Source organism: Salarias fasciatus, chromosome 23 (assembly GCF_902148845.1).
Source record: "Salarias fasciatus chromosome 23, fSalaFa1.1, whole genome shotgun sequence".
Lineage (NCBI taxonomy): Eukaryota > Metazoa > Chordata > Actinopteri > Blenniiformes > Blenniidae > Salarias > Salarias fasciatus.
Genome location: NC_043766.1, coordinates 3138038 through 3159666, shown reverse-complemented (window position 1 = coordinate 3159666; position 21629 = coordinate 3138038). Strand labels below are relative to the sequence as shown.

Genomic DNA, 21629 nt, shown 5'->3' with positions numbered 1-21629 from the left:
GCGCCGTCAGCATAACTTGATTTAAACTAGATTCACCTGATCAGCCGTCAGGTATTCGCTGCAGACGGAGACGTCCCTCTTCGTACCAGCTGTTAAAAGTGTCCCCACTGTGATTAAGCTTTAAAATAGTTGTAAAAAGTAACACTCTTTGTAGTCCGGCATGCCTTGGCTCCGGCTTCTCCCATTACTTAAGTTTCCGTGCCGCCTCAGCTCCCCCATCTCCAGTGAAGCGTGGGCGCTCGTGCCAGCATATGGCCGCTGCCACACAAAGGGAGCCGGAGGCCGCCAGCGCTACGCCTCCACCCGTCTTTCATTACCTTTCTATCTCGCTGGCTCTGACCCCCGCCTTTCTCCCCAAAGGCCCTGCTGGCCAGCTGGCTGCCGCTCGAGTGTCGCTTTCCTGGCTCGGGAGCGGGCAGCGAGCACACGAGCCTGTGTTATTATATTGGAGCAGTGCGTGTGAGAGCGTGATGACGGCTTTGTGGGATACGATGAGTTCCAGGGAGCCGGTTCCCGCGGGCGCCATAGCCTACTGAGCCAGGGATGGTGCTCCACCGGGCCATCCGGGCGGCCCGGGACGGAGACCTCGCTGCCCTGAGGGACCTGGCCTCCTCCGGGAAGCTCTCCGCGGCCGTCGCCGACGCTCAGGGCGCCGGGCCGGTGCACCACGCCGCCAGGTGTGGCCGCCTGGACTGCCTGAAGTTCCTGGTGAATGAGGTGGGCCTGCCGGCTGACCCCCGGGCCTTGAACAGGGCCACGCCGGCCCACGACGCAGCCGCCACCGGAAACACCCGGGAGCTCCGGTGGCTGGTGGATGAAGGAGGCTGCAGCATCGAGGTGAGTTCCTCCAGAGAGAGAGAGCTGCCTGCTCAGAGATCACCGGATTCCAGATAAACACGCTCAACTCTACTTTCTATTGACAGGGATGAAGTTCAAACAGGTCCTTTACCTCCTGACCTCTGTCTGTGGCTGAGATTTCTCCATGTTTCATCTATTTAACACTTTTATTTTAATACATTTGATACTTTCCTCTTCCTCTGCTTCTTGAATTTACAAATCCAGATGAACACTCATGAGCACATGTTTTCACCCTGCAGCATAAAAAGGTCAAATTACTTTAAAATGAGCTCCAAACGAACCAGTCACATTAGAGCCAGAAGAATGTGTCTCTACCGATGTTACTGGACGGTTTTACCACGACTCGCATGGCGTTGACTCTGATGGATCATAAAGTAACAGTTCTTAGTCTATTCTCACATGTTAGCAGTTCATTACATAATAAGGTGTAGACTTACGCGCTGTCCGTTCGTATGATGTTGCATCAGACGCTTCAGCTGAGCCGCCGCCGTCTCACCTTTCTTCAAACTATGACAGGTGACTGGCGTGCAAATCTTTACAAAATCTAAAAGAACAAATTCATTTGGCTTCCCTCATGGCCTCAAACGGTACAGTATTTACTTGTTTTTACTGTTTTCTTTCCTTTTTATTGCAGCTCTGAATGTAACTGGCCACAGTGCATTGTTAGTGCAGGTGCAATTAGACAAACTCAGACAGCTTACAGTTGACCATCACCACCCTTCACTGCAATTAATGAAAACCCAAACTCACCCGGACTTCCAGCATTTATGATTTTACATTCAAATACAGAAATTGCCTGCATTCAGTTCAGTTACACCATAAAAGTTATCATGAACAAAAAATAGAAGACAGAAGGAAAAAAAAAGATCACTGGAGTCTCTAAATTCACTTAAAGTTGAGTTATTGGAGTTCAACTAACTGTTAAACTCTGAACAAGGAAACTAATATTGACTAAACTGATGAAGCAAATTTAAATCTATGACATGACAAACATTTTCCCATAACAGCAAAGAAGAACCATTTGCCTGCAAAAAGAAAATTGCTTGATATCACGACATAGGGGCTGAAATCAAAGAATTTAAAAATCATAAATAAATTAGCATCAAATGAAAAAGAGATTATTGTATGAAGATAATGTATCACAGCAAATATAACATCACATAATTAAAGAGTAAACCCAATATCTCTAAAGAATTAAGTCATCCAATTTACTTTATAAATAAAGAAAATGGAATTTGTAGCATGAATGTTGTTTAAAATCTCAATAATTGAAAATTCCTGATATAAGAAATCAGAGTTCAGTGTTTCTCAGAGCTGTAAATGGGAAGGAACTCATTCACCTAGTTAATAATTACACAATAAAATGTCCACTTCTTATGATGGCGTAGATAGAGCATCAGTGAAAAGGGTCAAGAAGGAATATACATTTTCAAATTATCATTTCATTTTAAAACTGAGAAGAAATACCACTTCACAAACTGCAGGCCTGTGTCCATGCTCTAAGATTCTGGAAAAAACTAAATTTATGAGGGACTGGACACATTTTGGGAGAAACGCAGCTTACTTCCAGATGGCCAGTATCATTCAAAGCAACTAGACTGAAGAAATTGGAGGAATTACGAACTGGGTGTCGAGGAAAAGGTTTAACTGCGGGTGTTTTAATTCAGCCTGTTAAAAACATTTGACAAAATAAATGATGGAATCTGACTAATAAACTGAAATCGGTGGCAGAAGAGAAACAGTCGTATAGTCTATTTAAAACCATTTGTGTTCGAAAACAGTTTGTGAAGTTTGGAAATTCAGGTCATTCTATTGAAGTTTTCTTGTGGTGTCCCTCAGGGATCAGTGCTGGGACCAAAACTCTTCATCCTTATTGATGTATGTGAAGTTTTTCATGTTTTTATGACGATGCGAACATTTTCTGTTGTGGAGAAAACTTGATAAATTTAACCTTATTTTTCAAAAAATATTGATTTAAGTCAACCTGTCCAGTTTGTTCTCGGTTCAATGTGGAGGTTCATGTACGGGGATAGGAATGGCAGGGTCCACAAAATTAAATTATTGCGTGCTGCAATAGATATAAAAAAAACCTGTGTAATCCAATTGATCAAGAAACCTCTCAATATTAAGTTAAGCAAACATCTTTTTTTTATTGTGCCCTCATATTTTTTTCCAACATTTTTATTTATTTTCACATTTTTATGAGCAATTAAACAATCTGAACAGTATGTGAACATACACACCCTCTCAGATGAGAACAGCAAAAATAGTAAAAAATTTTTGTTGTTTTGGTTGCTCTCTTTGCTCGCTACAAACCCATGTCAGTAAACAACTTCTCACACTTTGTATCTGTTACATTTGGAGGATATAATCCCAAAATGAGGAAACCAGGATCCAGTGCTACTTCTTCAGATATCACTTCTCTCATGGTTTGTTTCACTGCAGCCCAAACGCTCCTGTTCTTCCTGCGTCCACACATGCAACGCCACAGTCTGCCTTTGTTTTCATTTCATTTGAACGTGCCTTGAACGTTTAGGTTGCATTATTTCAGTTTCACAGGAGTGACATGTAAATCAGCATTAACCATTTTTGCTGCAGCGACCTTAATCTGGAGTTAGTGGTTTATCAACATCTTCTCTTCTGTCAGTTTTCCATGAATTCAGCCTTTCTAGTGAACTTCAATTGTAACTTTAATTTTCGGGGGGCTTTTGCCTGAGGCCTTATGGTGCTAAACTCTGTTTTGGCTCCATAAGGCATTCAGATTAATCTGTTGGAGGCTTAAACCACCGGACAGAACACAGCAAAACATCATCGAAGCAAACTAAACCCTCCTTCTTGATTATTAGTCTCATTCACACAAAAGAAGGCGAATAATGATGACCACCATGATCAAAAGTCGTCATAACAACAAACATAAATACACAATTTTGTATATGTAAACATCCTTTCTGTATCAGCTGTAACACACAGGCCTGCATGTCTTGGCACCCACTCCTGCTGTCAACACACAACTCGTTTCAGTGGTGTGTGTTGGCCCACATATGGTCTGAGCCTGATTAGGTCAGGCTGGGTTACGTGGCTTTATTTGTTTCTGTAGCTGAATTGTTTCATACAACACTGAACAAAGCAGGACAAGTGTCAGCAGTGCTTAAAGACGGAAGACAACATTCTTTGGTTGAAGTGGGGGATAAGTGTAATGAGACATAAATGAAAATGTAGCAAATAGGTTATTGTGAAACAGGTAAAGTTTGAAGAGAATTGCATCCATGGAATGAGAGAAGCAAGACAGAAAGTAAAATTGATGTGAATCGTTATAATCAGTAAACAATGCCTATGTTCTTATAAGGTTTCACTTGTCCTATATTAAAAGAGTATCTTGACTGTCGAACAGCTTGCACTTAGATTACCATCAAATAAACTAAACTTTCACGCAGTGGGTTTCAGCTCCGTTCATATCCGCCTCAGAGTCTCGTTTTCCTTCTGTGGAAGAATACCGTGTCTTACCTGGCAGTTTCAAGAAGAATCCTGAGTGAAGCTGTGAAAAAGTGATTAATTGATGAGTTTCTTTCCGTGACTGCGATTTGAGTTTGACTGCACTGCATGTTTCGATTGCTCCCAGGACAGAGACGCCGCCGGCGCCACCGCCCTTCACCTGGCAGCTCGGTTTGCTCGTGTGGAGGCCATCACGTGGCTGCTGTCTGCCGGGGGGCGGGCCGGCGTGGAGACCAACTGCGGAGCCGTGCCGGCTCACTACGCCGCAGCCAATGGGGACCTGGCCTGCCTGAAGCTGCTCATCCAGGGGGCGCCGGGGTGAGTCCAAGCCTCGCTCTGCCTTCACCCCAGACTCCTTCATCACTGACCCCCTCGCTGTCAGATGATGCTCCATGTGGCTGAAAGTTCCTCTGTGCACTGTGAAATCCCAGCATCTTGTTTTCTAGAGGTGGAGCATGGAAGATGAAACTTTTCTTTGTCAGTATAGTTTATTTTTTGGGTCTAGGGCCGAACAGGCTGCAGGACATTAGTGACTCTCCTAACTTCAGCAGCATTAAACACACACCGTTTTAGTTAGCGCATTTTTTTCCTCATATTTCAAGTAATTTGGGAATTCGTTGACATTACATACAGCAACACCTTCAGAATGTTGAGATTTTATAAAGTGAATGAGCGTTTGCGGGTTACAATCCACAGAAACATGAGCAAAGTGAAAGAGTAGCCCCATCCCTAAACCTGAGACTGTGGCACTTGATAGGAAACAGATCAAGAGATGCCACGCTTCCTACTTTGTTTCCTCGTTACAGGAGAGTATGACTGTAATTTGTGAAATGTGCAGAGTGCTCTGACCTTTACATGTGATCAGTGGTAACCCGAGAATAAAACATACTGGGACGCTGTCCGGCCCACACATGTTCACTAACAACTCTGGAAAAGAACACAGAGATCTTTGGAGCAAGAACTACTTAACTTTAATTATATAAATGAATAATGGTGATGTCCTATTTATTTTATCCACATGATACAGATTAATTTCAGTGGATCAAGTTGAATATCTTGTCTCTTTTTCACATTGTTTAATATTATTCATTATTCTGAGAGAGGTAATGCATACAACCTTTATCTTTTTATTTAGAAGGTGGAGGGATTTTGTTTTCGAGTCCTCAAATCTGATCCTGATGCATGAATTAAGTTTCAAGATATCGAATGGATGGATCTTCTCCGTCAACGTTGTTTATATTAAAACAACTATTCTAGCCAAGAGACGTGTTGCAGCTCACAGTTTAATGAAATAATGCATTAACCATATTCAAATCTAAAATAGAAACATATATTTTATCATTATGCATTAAACATACAGACTGTTTGAAAATGTATTTCATTTTAATATCATTGTTCATACATATAGCTATATATGACAGGAATAAGTTTGCTCAGGATTTGTTTGTTTTACCGGAGGATGCTGGAATTATCCAGAAAATGCAAACACAGACAGAAGGAGAACATGCAAACTCCACTCAGGATGGTGTGTGGTTCAAACCTGCTGCTGTACTGAGATGCAAAGGCCTTGTCAGACGCTTAACATTCTAACATTAATGTTGCTGGACTTCAAGCAAGACGAGTTTCCTTTATGGTTTATACCTCAATCAGAGAAAATATCCAAAGAAAAACATTTCCAAATCACACTTGTAAAAGTGTTAAAGTTTATTTTTAGAGTCTCAGAATTTCACAGTTTTAATTTTGTTTCTAATATGCTGTCAGTTTGTGGTAAGCCAGATATTAAAACTCGTCTGTGTAAGACCTAGCATACGTAAAAACTTTATCTAATTGTGGGCTACTTGTTTCAGAAGTTTCCTTTTAAAACACCATTAATAGGAACAGTAAAAATGTAATAACATGTACGAGTTTGATATTTTGGGGCATTAGTTCATATGTATATTTCATACAGTTCATTACCTGCCCCAAACTGCATCTAGAATTTGTGGATTAATGTTAGTAAAGCGCACCTTGATACAAAATTGAGCTTTGGACATCCCACCTCCTACACTGCCTGATATCAGCAAAACGTTCAAGCAGTCAGGAGAAATCTGTCGTCGTCGTTAAGTATAAATTACAGAAACGAGCTGTGCGCATCACTCATAAGGTGGAGATTTCAGGAACACACTCATAATCTGTTTATCAACTCGAGTTTGCTTAAATTTACTGGTCTAGTTAAATATAGTACCGTCATAGTTCTCTATGAAGCATTTAACAAGTCGCTGCCTTCTAACTTACAACAATTGTTTATTCAAAGAGTAAATGCTCACAATTTGAGAGGTTATGGAAAATTTATACAGCCTCGTGCCAAAAATAGTCATAAGCGCTTTTGTGTGTCTGTATGTGGAGTCAAACTTTGGAACAATTTGAAAACCCAGCACAAGCAATGCCAAAATATTCACAGATTCAAATTATTATATAAAAACATGGTCTGGTCACAGTATAAAGAAAGTGGTTCTTAAATTTCTATCAGTATTTTGTTGTACTTGTGCTATTGTGTGCTTGTTTCCTTATTTTTGTTGGTACTATTGTTCATTACCATTGCTGGCATTCTGTCCATCACCCTTACTGGCACAGCTCTTCTTTACCATTGTTGGTATGAAATTTCTTACCGTTGTTGGTATGTAACCGTTGTTGCAATGTGTTTGTCCCTTTGGTAACAAAAAAATATTCTAATAGTTCTGTCACACACTTGCCTAATATTTTTCTGTATTTGCACTTTATGTTGTTTTGGGTTTGTTATATTATAGAAATGAACAGGAAGTGACTTTGAAATTATGGCTATAATTTACGTAATGAGGGTGGGATTAGATAAATTCGCTTCTTCCCATTCCCTTTCAGGAACTTTATCTGGGATATGCAAGCACACGTATTACCTGTCCAGTTAGGGTTGTGTAAATGATACCTACGTTTAAATCATGTTGTTTGTATGTCATTGCCTGAAAGAAACTATTAACTAACTAACTAACTAATACTGGGATCCATACAGGGTGTTGAGTATATTGGGAATATATAGTAAGTCGTCTGTTCACACTCAGGCTTTCAGGGAAGATCTCATGGATTCTGGGTTGTTGTAGGTATTGGACCGGCCCGCCAGCCGTCCTCACCTTTCACGAGCTACCTGTCCTTGTCCCATTTTTATCGGATGTATTGCTGCTGGCAAATTTAACATGAATTCAGATTTTCCATTTTAACACCTGATAGGTAGTTTATGTTCTGTTGGTTATTAGATGTGGGTTTATGAGGTTTGAAAACCATCGCATTCTGATTCTATCACTTATTCTTGTAACTTGTTTTGGGCCCTTGCTGTGGATGTGATGCTGGGGCCCAGGAGCGTGAACCACCAGACAGCCCTGGGCGCCACGCCGCTCTACCTGGCCTGCCAGGAAGGACACCTCAGCGCGGCGGAGTACCTGGTGAAGGACTGCGGGGCCGACGTCCACCTGAGAGCCGACGACGGCATGACGTGCCTGCACGCCGCGGCCCACATGGGCCAGCAAGCCGTGGTGGTGTGGCTGGTGAGCGTTAGAAACTCACTCATGGTCACTATGAGGACCGCCCTGCTGCTGATGAAGGGTTTAATTTCTTAATTCTCCGAACAGGCGACCTGCACTGACGTGAACTTGTCCTGCCAGGACAGAGACGGCTCCACGGCTCTGCACTTTGCTGCCAGCAGGGGGCACTGTTGCATCTTGAAGCAGCTGCTTCACATGGGTTCAAAGGTCATCAAGGACTACTGGGGAGGGACACCGCTTCATGATGCTGCAGAGAATGGAGAATTGGAGGTTGTGTTCAGTCCTCCCTTTATTTTTTCTTTCTCATGTGTACATCTGATAAATGTCGCCTGAATTCATTTTTAAAAAACTTTTGTCCCCCATGACTTGTTGATCATTGATCCTCTTGTGTTTGACCTGTCAGTGCTGTAAAATCCTGCTGGCCAATCAAGCCGATCCCTCAGAGCAGGACGCGGACGGCTTCACGGCGGCGGACCTGGCAGAGTACAGCGGTCACTCCTCATGTGCCAGATACCTCCGTGTGATGGAGAGAAACGTAAGCCTGCTCCCTCACCTACAGCGGATTCTGTTGTGCATGTTTCCCCTGCTTTTGCGTCCTCTCCTCGTGCCATTGCCCAGCTGTTTGCCTTGGCACGGAAATCAAAGTGCTGAACAAGGAGAGGAGGGCGGAGAGGGAGGGGAGAGCGCGGTCAACAGCAAACATCTGGAAGATCTTGGAGCCTTGGGTGATTCATTTTCTTAATTTCGTACATGTATTTCACTGGGGTCAGGCCTGTCATCCTCCCAAGCTGCTCCCGTCTTCTTGCACTCGTCCTGATTTCAGTGCTCTCACATGAAGAGGTCTTAAGAGAGTGCAGGGCTCAGGCTTTTGTGCTTAATAAGGCATTACGGGCCGTGATGGCGTGAGATTGTCTTGCTCTCTCAGTGTGCCTCGGAGGACTCTCGGAGATTAGCTCTTCTGTTTTGTGTGGAAAGCATTGCGCTCCTCAATGTGATTGATGAATATTTTATTGCTAACACCTTGTTTGTGCCGCTGCTTGAGTCAGCGGTCAGCGGGGGGAAGTCCGTCACGTGCGAGTCAGTTTTCATCGAACAGCTTGCATTGCTACATGACATTTTATTTGTTTTGCCGTTGGACATTTCTGGGCCATGCTGTGTGAAACCTCTAGAGCCTTTCCCATTGTCCGCCTCGGATTTGCCTCATCTTTCAGAATCAGGATAGAGTTTATTAGTGTAGTTTAAGAAACAACAGGAAGAGCTTTAGCAGCTCTTGCTGGCAGTACAGGATGACTTCAGAAGGTGTGTAGAGTCTTCCTCTCCATATTTCAACATGATCCACCAAAGGCTTTAATGCACTGCTGCATATGTGAAAGCGCTTCTGAAAATTACTTCACTGAAGAAATTTGCTCTGCTTCACAATGTTGTGCTTTTCCAGGGAATTAAAACCAAAAGAAACGCTCCCGACTGCTCCTCCTGACTCACACTTCAAACACGTATTACTCTTGGTTCATGTGTTAAAGGTGAAGTTTGTACCGCATTGACCCATTTATCATTATTGCTATTGAAGCTCCGTCAAGCCAAATTAATATGCAGCTGAACACTGGATGCTCATTTTATTGCATATTAACATGTTGATTAAAGTACTGTCATATGAGTTTAAAAAATCTCTAATTCAAAGACAAGATGCAACTCATTGAGAAGACTTCGACCGCCAAATGAAGAAATATTCTCCTGTCTTTCTGAAATTCCTGTAGGATATTTAGTGGCCTGAAAAGGATTGTTCTGGAAGAAGTTCAGTGGTATTTTAAAAATCCTTCAAGAAGAAAGTCAGTGCCTGGCACGAACAGTTTAAAACAGTAATTAAAGTTTTGATAGAGTAGAAGTTAGACGTGGACGTGACGTGACCTCCTCATCAACCAGGTATTGGTTATTGGCAGTTGATCGCCTCTCAACACACTTGAAGAACCTGAAAGCCTCGCGGCGAGCTGTTTTTAACCCACTTCACACTTGACTCGGCGCCGATCACGCAGGCGATGTACACACGGTAACCGAAGCTGTCGAGGCTTGAAGAGGATGAAGAGGATGATGAGAAGGGAGCAGCGGGGCGTGGCTGCCTAATTCCAGCCCTTCAGAGATAATCCTCCCCGTCAACAATGGGGAGCTAATTAGTGCGGGGACGGCAGTGGCGTCGGACGCGGCCGGCGGCGGCGGCGGCGGCGGCTGAGGGCCTATCGGTTACCCCTCTCCAGAGGCTCAGGTGGAGGGCCCGGGGCCTGAGCCCGTTATGGGATCCCTCAAGCTTGAGTTTCACAGTTTTCACCACTCTGATGCCTGGAACCGGCAACCCTATCCCCCTGCGGACCTGGAGAGCAGGATGTCAGTGGCTCCAAGCACACTTTTGATTGTGTGTGTCGTGTTTTCTTTGTCCTTTTTCCAGAGATCTGGAAGTGCCGTGATTGTCACCCCTGCATTCGGTGTAACGTCGGGAGCTCAGAGCCCAAACGTCTCACGTTTCCTGGCGATGTATGAGCTGGATACATAAACCGAGGTCATCTGATAGACAACCAGAAATAACAAGTGAGCTGATCGAGGGCCACATCGTATGTGGAGAACCGACAGCGCCGTGCTGTGAAAGCCACCGAGCGAGAGGCGATCTGCGCTGGCACCTTAATTACATTTCTGCTGGTGTTTGGTGTTTGCGAGGGCTGCGTAGATCGCCGGTTTCATCTCCTCTAAAGTGTCAGTCGGATAATGTCATTTCCGAGCGGCGGCTTGAAAGGATTGGGAGGTCAGCGGACGGCAGAGCGTCGTCTCGGCCCGCCGTGTCGTGTTTAATGCGACCATAACAGGGTCATGCAGCCGCTCAGTGAGCCTGGTCCTGCCTTCATCTGGCATCTCAGGAGCATTCACATAATCAGATGTGAGGTTTTACACACACACACACACACACACACACACACACACACACACACACACACGCACAAAGCATTTTTAGAATACTGGATCCAAGCTGGCATTTCCGTTCATAACTGTGACTTTTTTCTGGACGTAATATTACTTTCCAAATAGTTTTTTTGTTTTGCTGAGTTAGTTCTGGAGTGAATCTAATCAGCTGACGTGACTCTCACGAAACATGACTGCATGACAGAACCATTTTCGTGACAAGGCATGAGATGTTTCACAGCTTTCTGAAATCCTGATGAAATACACTGTAACACCCTTTTAGCAAACCCACTTTCGAATCACAGTGGATTCAGTGATGATTCCTACCTACAAAATAAAAAAAAACAGTCATGCTAAATTAAAAATCACCATTTATTATAGTAATCTCTACATATTTATTTTCTACAAATAAGACTTTAAGGCTTTATAATGTTAGTAGTGATAAAGTGGCTGTAAAGTATTGCAAGAGGTCTAATTTTCATGCGTTTTACATTCAAACTGAACATTCAGTCACACAATAACTTAATGAATAAGTCTTCTTTTTACTGTGTCGCAGATGGATCTGCAGAGAAACTGATGCTGCACAGAGGTTTAGTAACACACAGAAGATTTGTCCAGGGACTGGATGTAAAGATGATAATTAAACATGTATTGAAATATTTTATTCTTTCATCTTTCAAACAGACATTTTGCAACGAGGTAATATTTCGGAATCGAGCCAATGAAATTCTAGTAGGTAGAATGGAATTATTTATCAAAAGTTGAACTGTTTTGCAGAAAACACTCCTGCTTGAAGCAGCTGTGGCTCAGTGGGTGGAGCAGCAAGTGGTATAATTGCAAAGTTGCGAGTTTGAAAGCTCTGCTGGTAACAGGTTCACATGAGAGAATGTGACTTAAAGTGTAAAGTGCTTTGGGGCTTGTGAAGCTGTGATTAAAGTAACACATCAGTGACATCTATTTATATTTACTCCAAAATGTGTCAAGGAAAACTGTCACTGAGACGTTTGTTTCTCTCTCAGTTTTTGTGGAAAAAGCTTCCCTTTCTTTCTCAGAAATTAAAATGTTACAGTCCATTCGATGGATTACAATGTGAAGCTGTGTTGGTGTCAGTGAAATTTGCAAAATATCCTAAAGCGAGTTAACTTGTCGATTACAAACTAAAGCGTGTAGATGGATCAGAATGTAATCGTTTCCTCTGAGTGTTCCTGCTTTCTGTGCAGTCCTGCTGGTGGAAATGGTGAATTCCCTCTTCTGAATCAGCCCCACTCTAACCTGATTTGGCAAACATTGACGCCACTGAGTTCACCAACACTTTGGTCAACTCGTGGCTTTAATGTCTGAGAGAAACACTGGACTACTGACATCTGATTTTTAATTCTGATTCATGTAGATTTCTTCCCAAAAAGTTTTTAGCTTTCCTTTTAAACTCCCAAGTTATTTATGTATTTCCTCATTTACAACCTAAAATCTTTATGTATTGCAAGCAGTTGACACAGATGTGAATTTGTTCAATTCAAGCCCGTCGCACACAATAAAACACCTTCCTGATACAATGTCTTTAGATCACCAAATAGTATAAAAAACATTATTTATGCAGGATGGTCATTGTGGCTTTGAACAAGAAGCTGTAATACTAGTAAATTTCTGTCTACAGTTTGTCACAGTCCTGTGTTTGACATTTTCCAAGTTGGCGGTCAGAGTGGTCTGTTGAGCAAACAGTATCGCGTTGTGTTTCCATTGTCACATTTTACCTCCTGTCACCTCACGCAGATCAGATTATCAGTTCAGAAGAAAAAAGCTTCAGCAGATGATTGAGTTCCTCTATTCATTCGTCCCAGGTGGAAAAACAAAATCATGTGGGTGCGCGTGGATAAAATGTCTGTTTTCCAGCTGCTTTGACAAGTCCGCCGCTGATACCTCCCTTCGTGCAACGCCACGGCCATTGGTTCGTCCGTGCATTAGTGACATTGCCCGCCACCCTATCCCGGCCCTTAATTATTAACAGCATTCTCCGATCAGCGCTTATTGTTTATTGCCCGGCGGCCCTCGAGCCATTGGCAAGGGACGCCGGCGATGGTGTCAAACAAGTGGTCGGTGATCTTGAGATAGCGTCACACGTCCCCCAGCGCGGCGGCGGCGACGGCGGCCACCTGACCTGGGAGCGGGCTGCACGGGTCGGGGCGAGCCACCCAAGGTCAAGGTTAGTGGGTTCTGCTGATCGTCCTCACTTTTACTGGTTTTGAGACGATTTTGCTCCTCCTCGCTGCTTTAATGCCGTGTTTTCCTGAGCCATGTAGGGGGCTGGACAGGCTGAGTAATTATTTTTGTAAAATGAAAGGAAAGTTTTGTGTGAACTACTCTAGAGGCCAGAGTTGGCAGATGTTTTGGCAGCGCCTTCCTCTTGCTCTGACCAGCTACGGCCTCTTACGGTTAGCTATGACTAATACTCCAGGTTCATGACCTGAATCTAATTTGGATTGATGATTTTTTTTTTTCTTCTTGTTTCAAATTGTTGCCATGTTTTCATTTTTTATTTTGCGCTGTTTCTAAATCAGTGTTCTGATCTGGTTGCAGTTACAGTGCCTCATTATGTACAGTATGTTATGAAATGATAACAGTAAGAGACGGAGTGAAACCGCATTATGAGGACATATTTAACATTAATCTGGAACCAGTGCTCAGCATCACTTTGTAAACATGTTTTTACTTTAAAGCTGAAACTGCGTTCCAATTAACTAACAGTCATCTTACAACCTGAATTAAAATGTTTAATTCTGCAGGAGTGTTGTATGGATTTTAACATTTACACTCCAAGATGTAACATTATCATAAAACACAATGAATAGAGATAAAGTATAGAACATGAAACTTCTTGATATTATTCTGCAAGATTGTCCAGATGGTAGTAGAATATTGTGGAAAACATGATTTCATTACTTATATAACAACTGTAGAATGACCTTACTGAATGCACTGCATTGAACTGCTGGTTTTACATCTGTAACATAGAAAGTCTACATTATTTTGCAGTTAATATAAAATAATGTGATAATAGAGTAGGAGGCTCGGTACAGTATGATAAAGTCAGGTATGTTATCACCTTGGAGTTATTTTTATCTCCAGCACAGATATTAAAACCTTCTTCACATGACTGTGAACTGGTCAAATTTAATTCACGTAAAATGAACAGTAGAGAAAAAAAAAAAGTCCATTTCTAGTCATGAAAGTCACTTTTCACCACATTTTGTGGAGCTTTTACAGCTTCCAGTAATCTCCCATAAATTAAATGGATTTTTCCTTATTTTGGTATTTATGCATTTGGGGGAAGAAAATGCTGTAAATGTAGGCAAACCATTGTAAGTTATTAGCCTCCCAAGTATTTACCACCGTGGAGGAAACATAAGAGTGTGTTACCATGTTGGTGAACATGTATTTACACTATAGTGTTCTGTGTATAACGTCCGCCCTCTGTATACATTCCAAGTTGCAATTTATCACCGCAGACGTGAATATTTCATGTGGAAGCAGGTTGTTCTAATGATTGATTCCAGATCACGGAATTATAAGACATGTTCCTTAAATACACATGCTGCTCTGAAATACTTCAACTCTCCGATGGCTCGGCCCGCGGGGACCACAGATTACTGCTGCTGCCTGCTGTTGGACAACTCGGCAGCGTGGAGGAGCTTTCTTCTTAACCCCAGGCTCCAGAGAGAGAGAGAGAGAGAGAGAGAGAGGGATGCACACATATAAGAGAGAGAGAAAGGGAGAGATGCACACAGATGAGGGAGATAAAGATGAAGACACACAGACGTGGAGACAATGAGTGAGACAGATAGAGAGACGGACAGAGACAGAGAGAGGAGTGTAACCAGGCAAACAAACAGCCTATCTGAGTCTGTATTGTGATGGGGGTGCTGATGAAAACCAAATGCTGTCCGGCCAGAGCCTCTAATTAAACACACACACACACACACACACGTTTGGCCGTGGCTTTCAGGACATTGAACTGTTACGAGAAGGGTCACAGAGGAAGCGGCCCCTCCACCCCCTTTCCCAGCTCGCTCCTTGTTGTTTATCTATTTATGGATTGCACAACTTCTGGGAAGTTTCTTCCTCCGCCCGAGCTCATGTCACAGCATATTTCAGTGTTGCTCCAACATCAAAGTGCCGCGTGAGAGGAAATGGCACGGACCACCTCGTGGACATAAAGCACAACAGCATGCGGCAGCATATTAGGCCCACCTTTGATGTGTTGGTTACTAATAATGTCCTTGGAGAACTGAATTTGATATGCATTCTGTATGGAGCGCATTAGGACAACGCAGGTTCATTAAAGGGAGCCTAAATGCTTCCATACATCTTACAACCTCCCTGGAGCGGTGTGAAATTCTGCCACTTATTATCCAAATGTGCTGCGCCTGTTTTCTGCTTTTGTCTTCAGTGCATGTCCTCAGGCTTTAAAATGTTTGGATGTGTTCACTTCATTCTGGGTTTTTTTGTTCTAATTAACCTTGTAACAGCTCAGTACTGGTATTTTTTTTCCTTAGTAGCCTTTTCAAAAACACTAGCGTTTTGTCTGCTGACATTCATGACTTTTTTAACCTCTTACATGCCCAGAAAAAACGGATCCCACACATATATACAACAACAACAACAACAACACGCTGCACTCCAAGCAAGTTCTGTAGTTAGGAAATAGTAAACTCACGTTATCTGAGTCACACTGGCTAAAAAAAAATGAAAGCAAAAAGCAGGATAGCCACAGAGAGGCAGACCTAACCCAGAGGAAACAGGAATACCTGAAGAAAACACACACACACACACACACACACACACACACACACACACACACACACACGTAATCCCCGCACTGAATAGTCTCCATGCCTGTAATCAAACAGGACATATTGTCGCTGTGAGGTGAGAGTGCTAACCGCTGCACCGTTTTACAGCTTCTTCTCTTCTTTTTTTTAACTTTATAAACTTACTGTGCTTTACACACTTTTGCACGTGCCGGCCTTCGTCCCGAAGAAACGTCCTGCTTACATTTATATTCCTCTACAGAACTTGTCTCAAATGATAAATACTAATATTTGTAAAATATTACACAAACTAACAACAAGCAAGAAGAGAAACTTTAGGTTTTGTGTTCTTCAGAATTGCAGTTTTCTGAGCAGGGATACTGTAGCCCCTCCAGGTTTCCAACAAGAACACCTGAAACTCTTGATGAAGAGTAATTTAAAGTACGAATATGGAGAATGTCAATTATGTTAATTTTAGAAAGCGTGGTGTACAAGGCTTTTTTTCTGATTTCATTTGATACTTTCTTATAACTTCTCTATACCGCTGTATGCTTTTTGTGCACATACACACATATATAAGGTGTGAGTGAACTGGCTTTATCGCATTTTTGGCTTCATGAAAAGGGAGTAAACTTGAATTGGTGTGTTTCTGAACTCATGGGTACTGCTGCAATGTTCAGTGTTATAATGAACACAACCACAGCGTCAAATCATTTGGTTCACGTTAGTTTTCAATCGGAATTAAAGAGTAAATTCTCAGTTTCCAGTCGGTTGTCAAGCTGGTGTCGGCTCAGTGTGTATTGCTCTTTGTGGCTGAGTGCTTCAGATGCTGCTAAACTACGAGTCCCCGACCTCACTAGGACTGAAACGGACTACAGTACAAGAATTAACAATGAAATAAAGACGAAACAACTGAAATACAAGAGATTTAATACAAATACAAAATTTACTACATGAATACTGAAGCTAATCTGCAGTATTAGACAGGTAGAACGAACCCACCTCCTGTCAGGTCCTGGAGCCTGAACGTTCTGTGACTGGTCATGTGACCTTGTGGTATATTTGCAGACATCCTGTGCAGATAAGCCCATCGAGGTCGTTGCTCCAACCAAGGAGGAGGTGAAGGTGAGCCTGACGGTGTTATTACAGCCCAGAAAGGAGGAGGACTATTACGAGGGCCTGACGGACACATGTGAGCAGAGTCGGGACGCCAACACGAACATGGACAGTCTAAAGGTAAACACTAATCAAAAAAATATGGCCGCCGCCACTTTTTACTTTTCATTTGACTGAAATCAATTAAACTACGTCCTCCTTTAGCAGCCGGAGAGTGAGGAGAACCCACAGGCCCGATACCCCCAGGCGCCTGCCGGTCCTTCCAGTTCGCCTGGCCCAGCTCAGTCCGACAGGTCCACCGTCCACAGAATAGAGCAGGTTCAAGTCGCAACATCTGGTGAGAGAAACAGTTTACCACCTGCTTTAGTTACTCCTCTAGAAAAGCGAGCCACAATCAATGTTGTTTTATTGATTTAATTGCAGTGATTAAAGGTTTCAGTCAGCCCAAGGCTGCTGGGACTGAGACGGCGCCCCCCGATGGAAGCCTCATGCCTGAGAAAAAACTCCTGGGTGACATGAAGTCCATCACGTCTCTGAAACAGTCGGGAATATCGGGAGTCTTCACCGGCCAGCCGGTGAGAAGGAGAAACTCCCACGCCTCCCGCCGCGTTGGCGTTTGTTTCCTTTCTTCAGATAAATATTCCTGCTCCCTGCTTTCAGCAGAGTAAGATGGTGGTCCTGCCCACCGAAGAGGCCAACCTGTCGGACATCGACTATCTGGTGCCCACCCATGACGACAGAGGCCGGCCCATCGCCGAGTGGAAGAGGCAGGTCATGGTGAGGCAGCTGCAGGCCAGGCTCCTGGATGAGGAGGCTCAGAGGAGGAAGGTAATTTAAATCCAAATATTATGATGAGTACTTCATAAATCACGGAAAACACCCAACCTCAACCCATTCAGCTCCAATCACTAGTGTACAGTTTGATGGATTTTGAGATTATTGGGTCTATTTAGTAGAGTGTCTGACATTTATTCTGAAGGACTAAACCTTGTTCTGCAAGCTTTAGTAAAAGTATAAGACCACTGGAGACTGTCCAGGTAGGAGTCGCCTCAAAGCGTTGAACCATGTCGACTGAACTCGGTCAGACCAACGATCAAGTCCAGTCGACTTGATTCCATTTGCTTTAAGAAGCACTGGAGACGGTTACGGTGCTTCAATTTTCAGCCCAAGCTGAAACAAATGAGACCATTTAAAAAGCTGTTTCTCTGCTGATTATTTCTGCTTGTGTCCCTCTACAATTAAGTACTGACAGCAAAATCATTCCCCCCTCACTTAACAAGCATTAAGGAAAGAAATTAAGGTACTCTCGTTGAAATAAGGGCAGTCATGTTAATGCACTCATTAAGGAGCAAGTTATCGAGGCTTTTATAGATTAGCAGACTCTCAGATATATTGCGGAGTTTAGTTCAGTTTAGTTGAGACATAAATTATGCAGACTTTCATGCATATCCTAAAACATAATCTCAGAAGCTTAGGAAATTTTTCCTGCCTCTAACTTTGTTTGAGGTCCCTTCAAAAATATGCAAAAGCACGACCCTTCAAATCTGGCTAGTTTAGATTCTAAAAACTATCTTATGATTCTTGTCGAGTGAGTCTGAAGCTCATTTTTCAGTCGTTGCAAATTGAAAATAACAGTCCAAGTGTTGGCAGTCCCCATCATTTGTCACTTTTGCTGCCTACTTTAAAACAAAAGTGTTTTTGAGCTTAACCTGACCATCATGAGAAAAACACAACTTGTGGTCTGAGTGTGCAGCGCTGGTCTCGATCTGCATTACTGAACACTTGGAAATACGGTCGCCGTTTATTTCTAATTGCTCATAACAAATCATTGAACACGCTGCTAGTCAGCTCATACGTTTGAGGTTTGGATGAGCTCGACTCTGCAGTTTTACTGTATCATTACTCTTTTTCCTCACATGCTATATACAAACCCGTGCTAAACAGACATCCAGTGTTCATCTGCCTGCTGTTGGGTTTTTTTTTTTTTTCTGAACAGGAAAATGGGAACCGATATGCCAAAGTCAGCTGGAGGTACTCCCAAGCCCACAATGCCATCCTGGGGCCCTCTGGTGAGCTGCTGACTGAGGATGATCTCATCTATCTGGAGCAGCAGATCGCCAGCGTCTCCCTGCAGAGGAACTGTGAAAGCTACGAGCTGGAGCTGGCCCGGCTGGCCGAGGAGCTCCGCCACATCCTGCCGGCCCCCATCGTCAACATCACGGTCAACACGCAGTTCCGGAACTTCCCCAGTCAGGTCCCTCTACCTGTGTGGTGCGGCCGCATCTCGGGCATCGTGAAGAGCATGTCTCTGCTCATGAGCAACCTGACGGACCAGCCGTACTGCAAGATGCCCAACACTGACCTGATCACGGTGTTTTCCCAAACCCCGGAGAGGCAGACCTCCACCAGGGGACGCATGGAGAGGATAGAAGATGAGATCCATCAGTTCGGCGTGTCGGTGAGGACTCTGAAGTCGAACTTCGAGAGCCAGGGCTCGTCTCTGTGTGTGGAGCCGGAGGAGGCGGTGGTGCTGAGCTGTCCTGTGCAGCTTCGGGATGCTGAGTCAGAGGAGCCGCCCGAGGCTCTGGATCCAGCCCCGGAAACTGATCGGAACAGTGACTCCGGCATTGATTACGATGAAAATGTTGCAGATGTTCTGGAGACCACCAGCCTCAGGAAGGAGCGTATAGTCGTCCTGTTCTTAGGTCACTGGAAGAAGTCGGCCTACACTGTGGCGCTGAAGAGCCGAGACGCCGCCGAGAGGAAGATGAGCGTCGCCAGCCCGGGGATGGACGACAGACCTGAGTCTGGCCATAGGGGCAGCGTGGAGACCGCCCAGTCCAAGATGATGAACAGCTCCCTGGGACATTTCTTCAAGCAGAGGAGTGCTGTCAACAAGATGCTGGGGAACTGGAGGAGCATGATCTCCAGCGTTCCCTCCAGACAGATACGCAGGTGGGCGCTTTTTTTAAGGTACTTTCTTTTGGTTTTGGCAACACAATCCAACAAATATGGCGGCAGCTTCTGCTGCAGTTCACAAATTTTCAGTTTTAGTTGACGAAGGCTCACCAAAATAGCCAAATTACCCAAATTCCCTCCTTTTGCCTGGGAGCTGTTCAGGAAAAAGAAAGCAGTGTCAAACTCAGATGACTAAAGACCCTCGCACAGTGTTTGGCTCGTCTTTCTGCTCGGTGTAACGTAGTGTTCCCGGAGGGGTCGTGTCAGCTGTTTGCAGTGTGATTGGAAGAACATTGTGTAAGATTTCAGTCGGGCCATTTACAGGTTTGTTCGGTGACGGTGAAGCATTGCTGCACCCATTCTGTCGCCTGAGCAGCTTGGAGGCGTTCAGCTCGTTGTTGATTATGCCTTTGTAACACGGTTTGGCACCTTGCTGCTTCTCCTCCTGTGGGACACGCTGACTCACTACACCCCTGGTGTGGTACAGCGAGGAAATTACATGACTGGATAAGTTCCTGGATTGCTGCTGAGCTTGCCATTTCAACTTGAAGTAGCAGCAGAATTATGAAAAATGATGAGAAGGAAAAATGTTTGACGTTTTGATGTAGTTGTCTGTTTTAACGTGCGGCGTCGCCCACAGGCTCCACAGACAGAAGGCCCTCTACTCTCCAGAGCAGTTCTTGCCTCGTTTGGACGGCGTGCCCATAGAGTACGACAACCTGACCCTGGACCTCTTCATGCTGGGATACTTTCACATCCTGGAGCTGGAGCTGCCGGTGGACGAGCGCAAGATGAGGCACCTGCTGTGTTTCGAGGTGTTTGACCACGTCGGCAGCTTCCCCTGGGAGATGGTCAGGGACTTTCACAAGGCCGTCATCCAGGACATCGAGGCTGGGAACCGCGAGTGGAGGGACGGCTTCGAGGACATTAAGGTTAAATTCTTTGGCAACACCCCGAGTCAGTCGGACTGCAGTTTGGAAGTGGTGAAACACAGCCTTCCAGAAGTCCGACAGGTCCCTAAAGTCATCGTGCAGACCCCCACGCCCGACGAGGGCGTGCTCTGCCGAGGAACGGATATCAGCAGCTTCAGCAACGAGGAAATCTGTAAATACATCGACCGCAGCTTCGCTTTCTGGAAAGAGAAAGAGGCTGAGATTTTTGATTTTGAATAGTTTGTACGGAGGGTTTGTTTGCTTTCTAATCAGGGCTGGGCGTCAAATCTGAACTTTAAAAATCATAATACTGTATGAAGAAGCTGAAAGTTCACTCATTGAATCTGATTTTCTAGTCTTATTTGAATATTGTTTTGTTTTATTTTATACTATTTATGTTTACAAACTAAATTTCAGTGAGTTCCAAAATTTGAGATTTTTAAAACATTTGTATAAAAAGCAAAAATTGAAAAAACACATATAAGAGAATATGTTTACAGTAATACAACACTGAGATGTGTGACCTTATCAAAGCTCAGGGTTTAAATTGGCAAATCCAACCGTCTTTTCCGAACCACTCCCAGCCCTTTAGAGTGATTTTGAAGTGTTTTTTTTTTCCAGAGTTTTTAGTTTGTGTTGAAAAGATCAAATTTATTATATGAAAGATTAAACAGACGCAAGATGAAAAACCGAAATATTGACAAAGTCTGTGATAAAGACATGTTTAGATTTTTAGAGTCCAGACTCTTAAAAATCAAAGAATTTGTGTTTTTAAAGTAGAACTTCTTGAGAAAAGTTTTTTTTCTTCAGTCTAAATGTTTGACAGTGTTTTATTTTTGAATTTTTTAAATTTGCTTTTTAGTTTTATTGATATTTCCTAACATAACATCTTTCTGGTGTGTTTTTGCCTTTAAATGAGGCCCCAGGCCCCATCAGAGTGAACATCTTTGTTTTGGTTTGTGTTGTTGTTGTTG

The 21629-nt window shown here is 43.6% G+C and overlaps 1 protein-coding gene across 3 annotated transcripts; it reads left to right on the top strand.

Moving 5' to 3' along the window:
• The first annotated feature begins 80 nt into the window (after positions 1-80).
• Positions 81-21593, top strand: espnla (espin like a). Of its 3 annotated transcripts, none has more exons than XM_030082844.1 (11): positions 81-837; positions 4478-4668; positions 7718-7904; positions 7989-8171; positions 8305-8436; positions 16718-16885; positions 16973-17102; positions 17189-17340; positions 17426-17593; positions 18762-19720; positions 20364-21593. In XM_030082844.1, the coding sequence occupies exons 1-11, from the start codon at positions 544-546 to the stop codon at positions 20893-20895; spliced, it is 3096 nt and encodes a 1031-aa protein (XP_029938704.1). In that variant the 5' UTR covers positions 81-543; the 3' UTR covers positions 20896-21593. The 3 variants fall into 3 exon arrangements, with proteins under 3 accessions (XP_029938704.1, XP_029938702.1, XP_029938703.1); XM_030082842.1 differs by having other exon boundaries at positions 82-837; positions 16970-17102; positions 20364-21592; XM_030082843.1 differs by having other exon boundaries at positions 544-837; positions 16970-17102; positions 17429-17593; positions 20364-20895.
• Positions 21594-21629: the final 36 nt, after the last annotated feature.

Coding starts and splice junctions, on each gene's coding strand:
- espnla (XM_030082842.1), top strand. CDS start 544: ATGGTGCTCCACCGGGCCATCCGGGCGGCCCGGGACGGAGACCTCGCT. Junction 8,172..8,304: donor CAGAGAATGGAGAATTGGAG/GTTGTGTTCAGT, acceptor TTGACCTGTCAG/TGCTGTAAAATCCTGCTGGC. Junction 8,437..16,717: donor TCCGTGTGATGGAGAGAAAC/GTAAGCCTGCTC, acceptor GTATATTTGCAG/ACATCCTGTGCAGATAAGCC.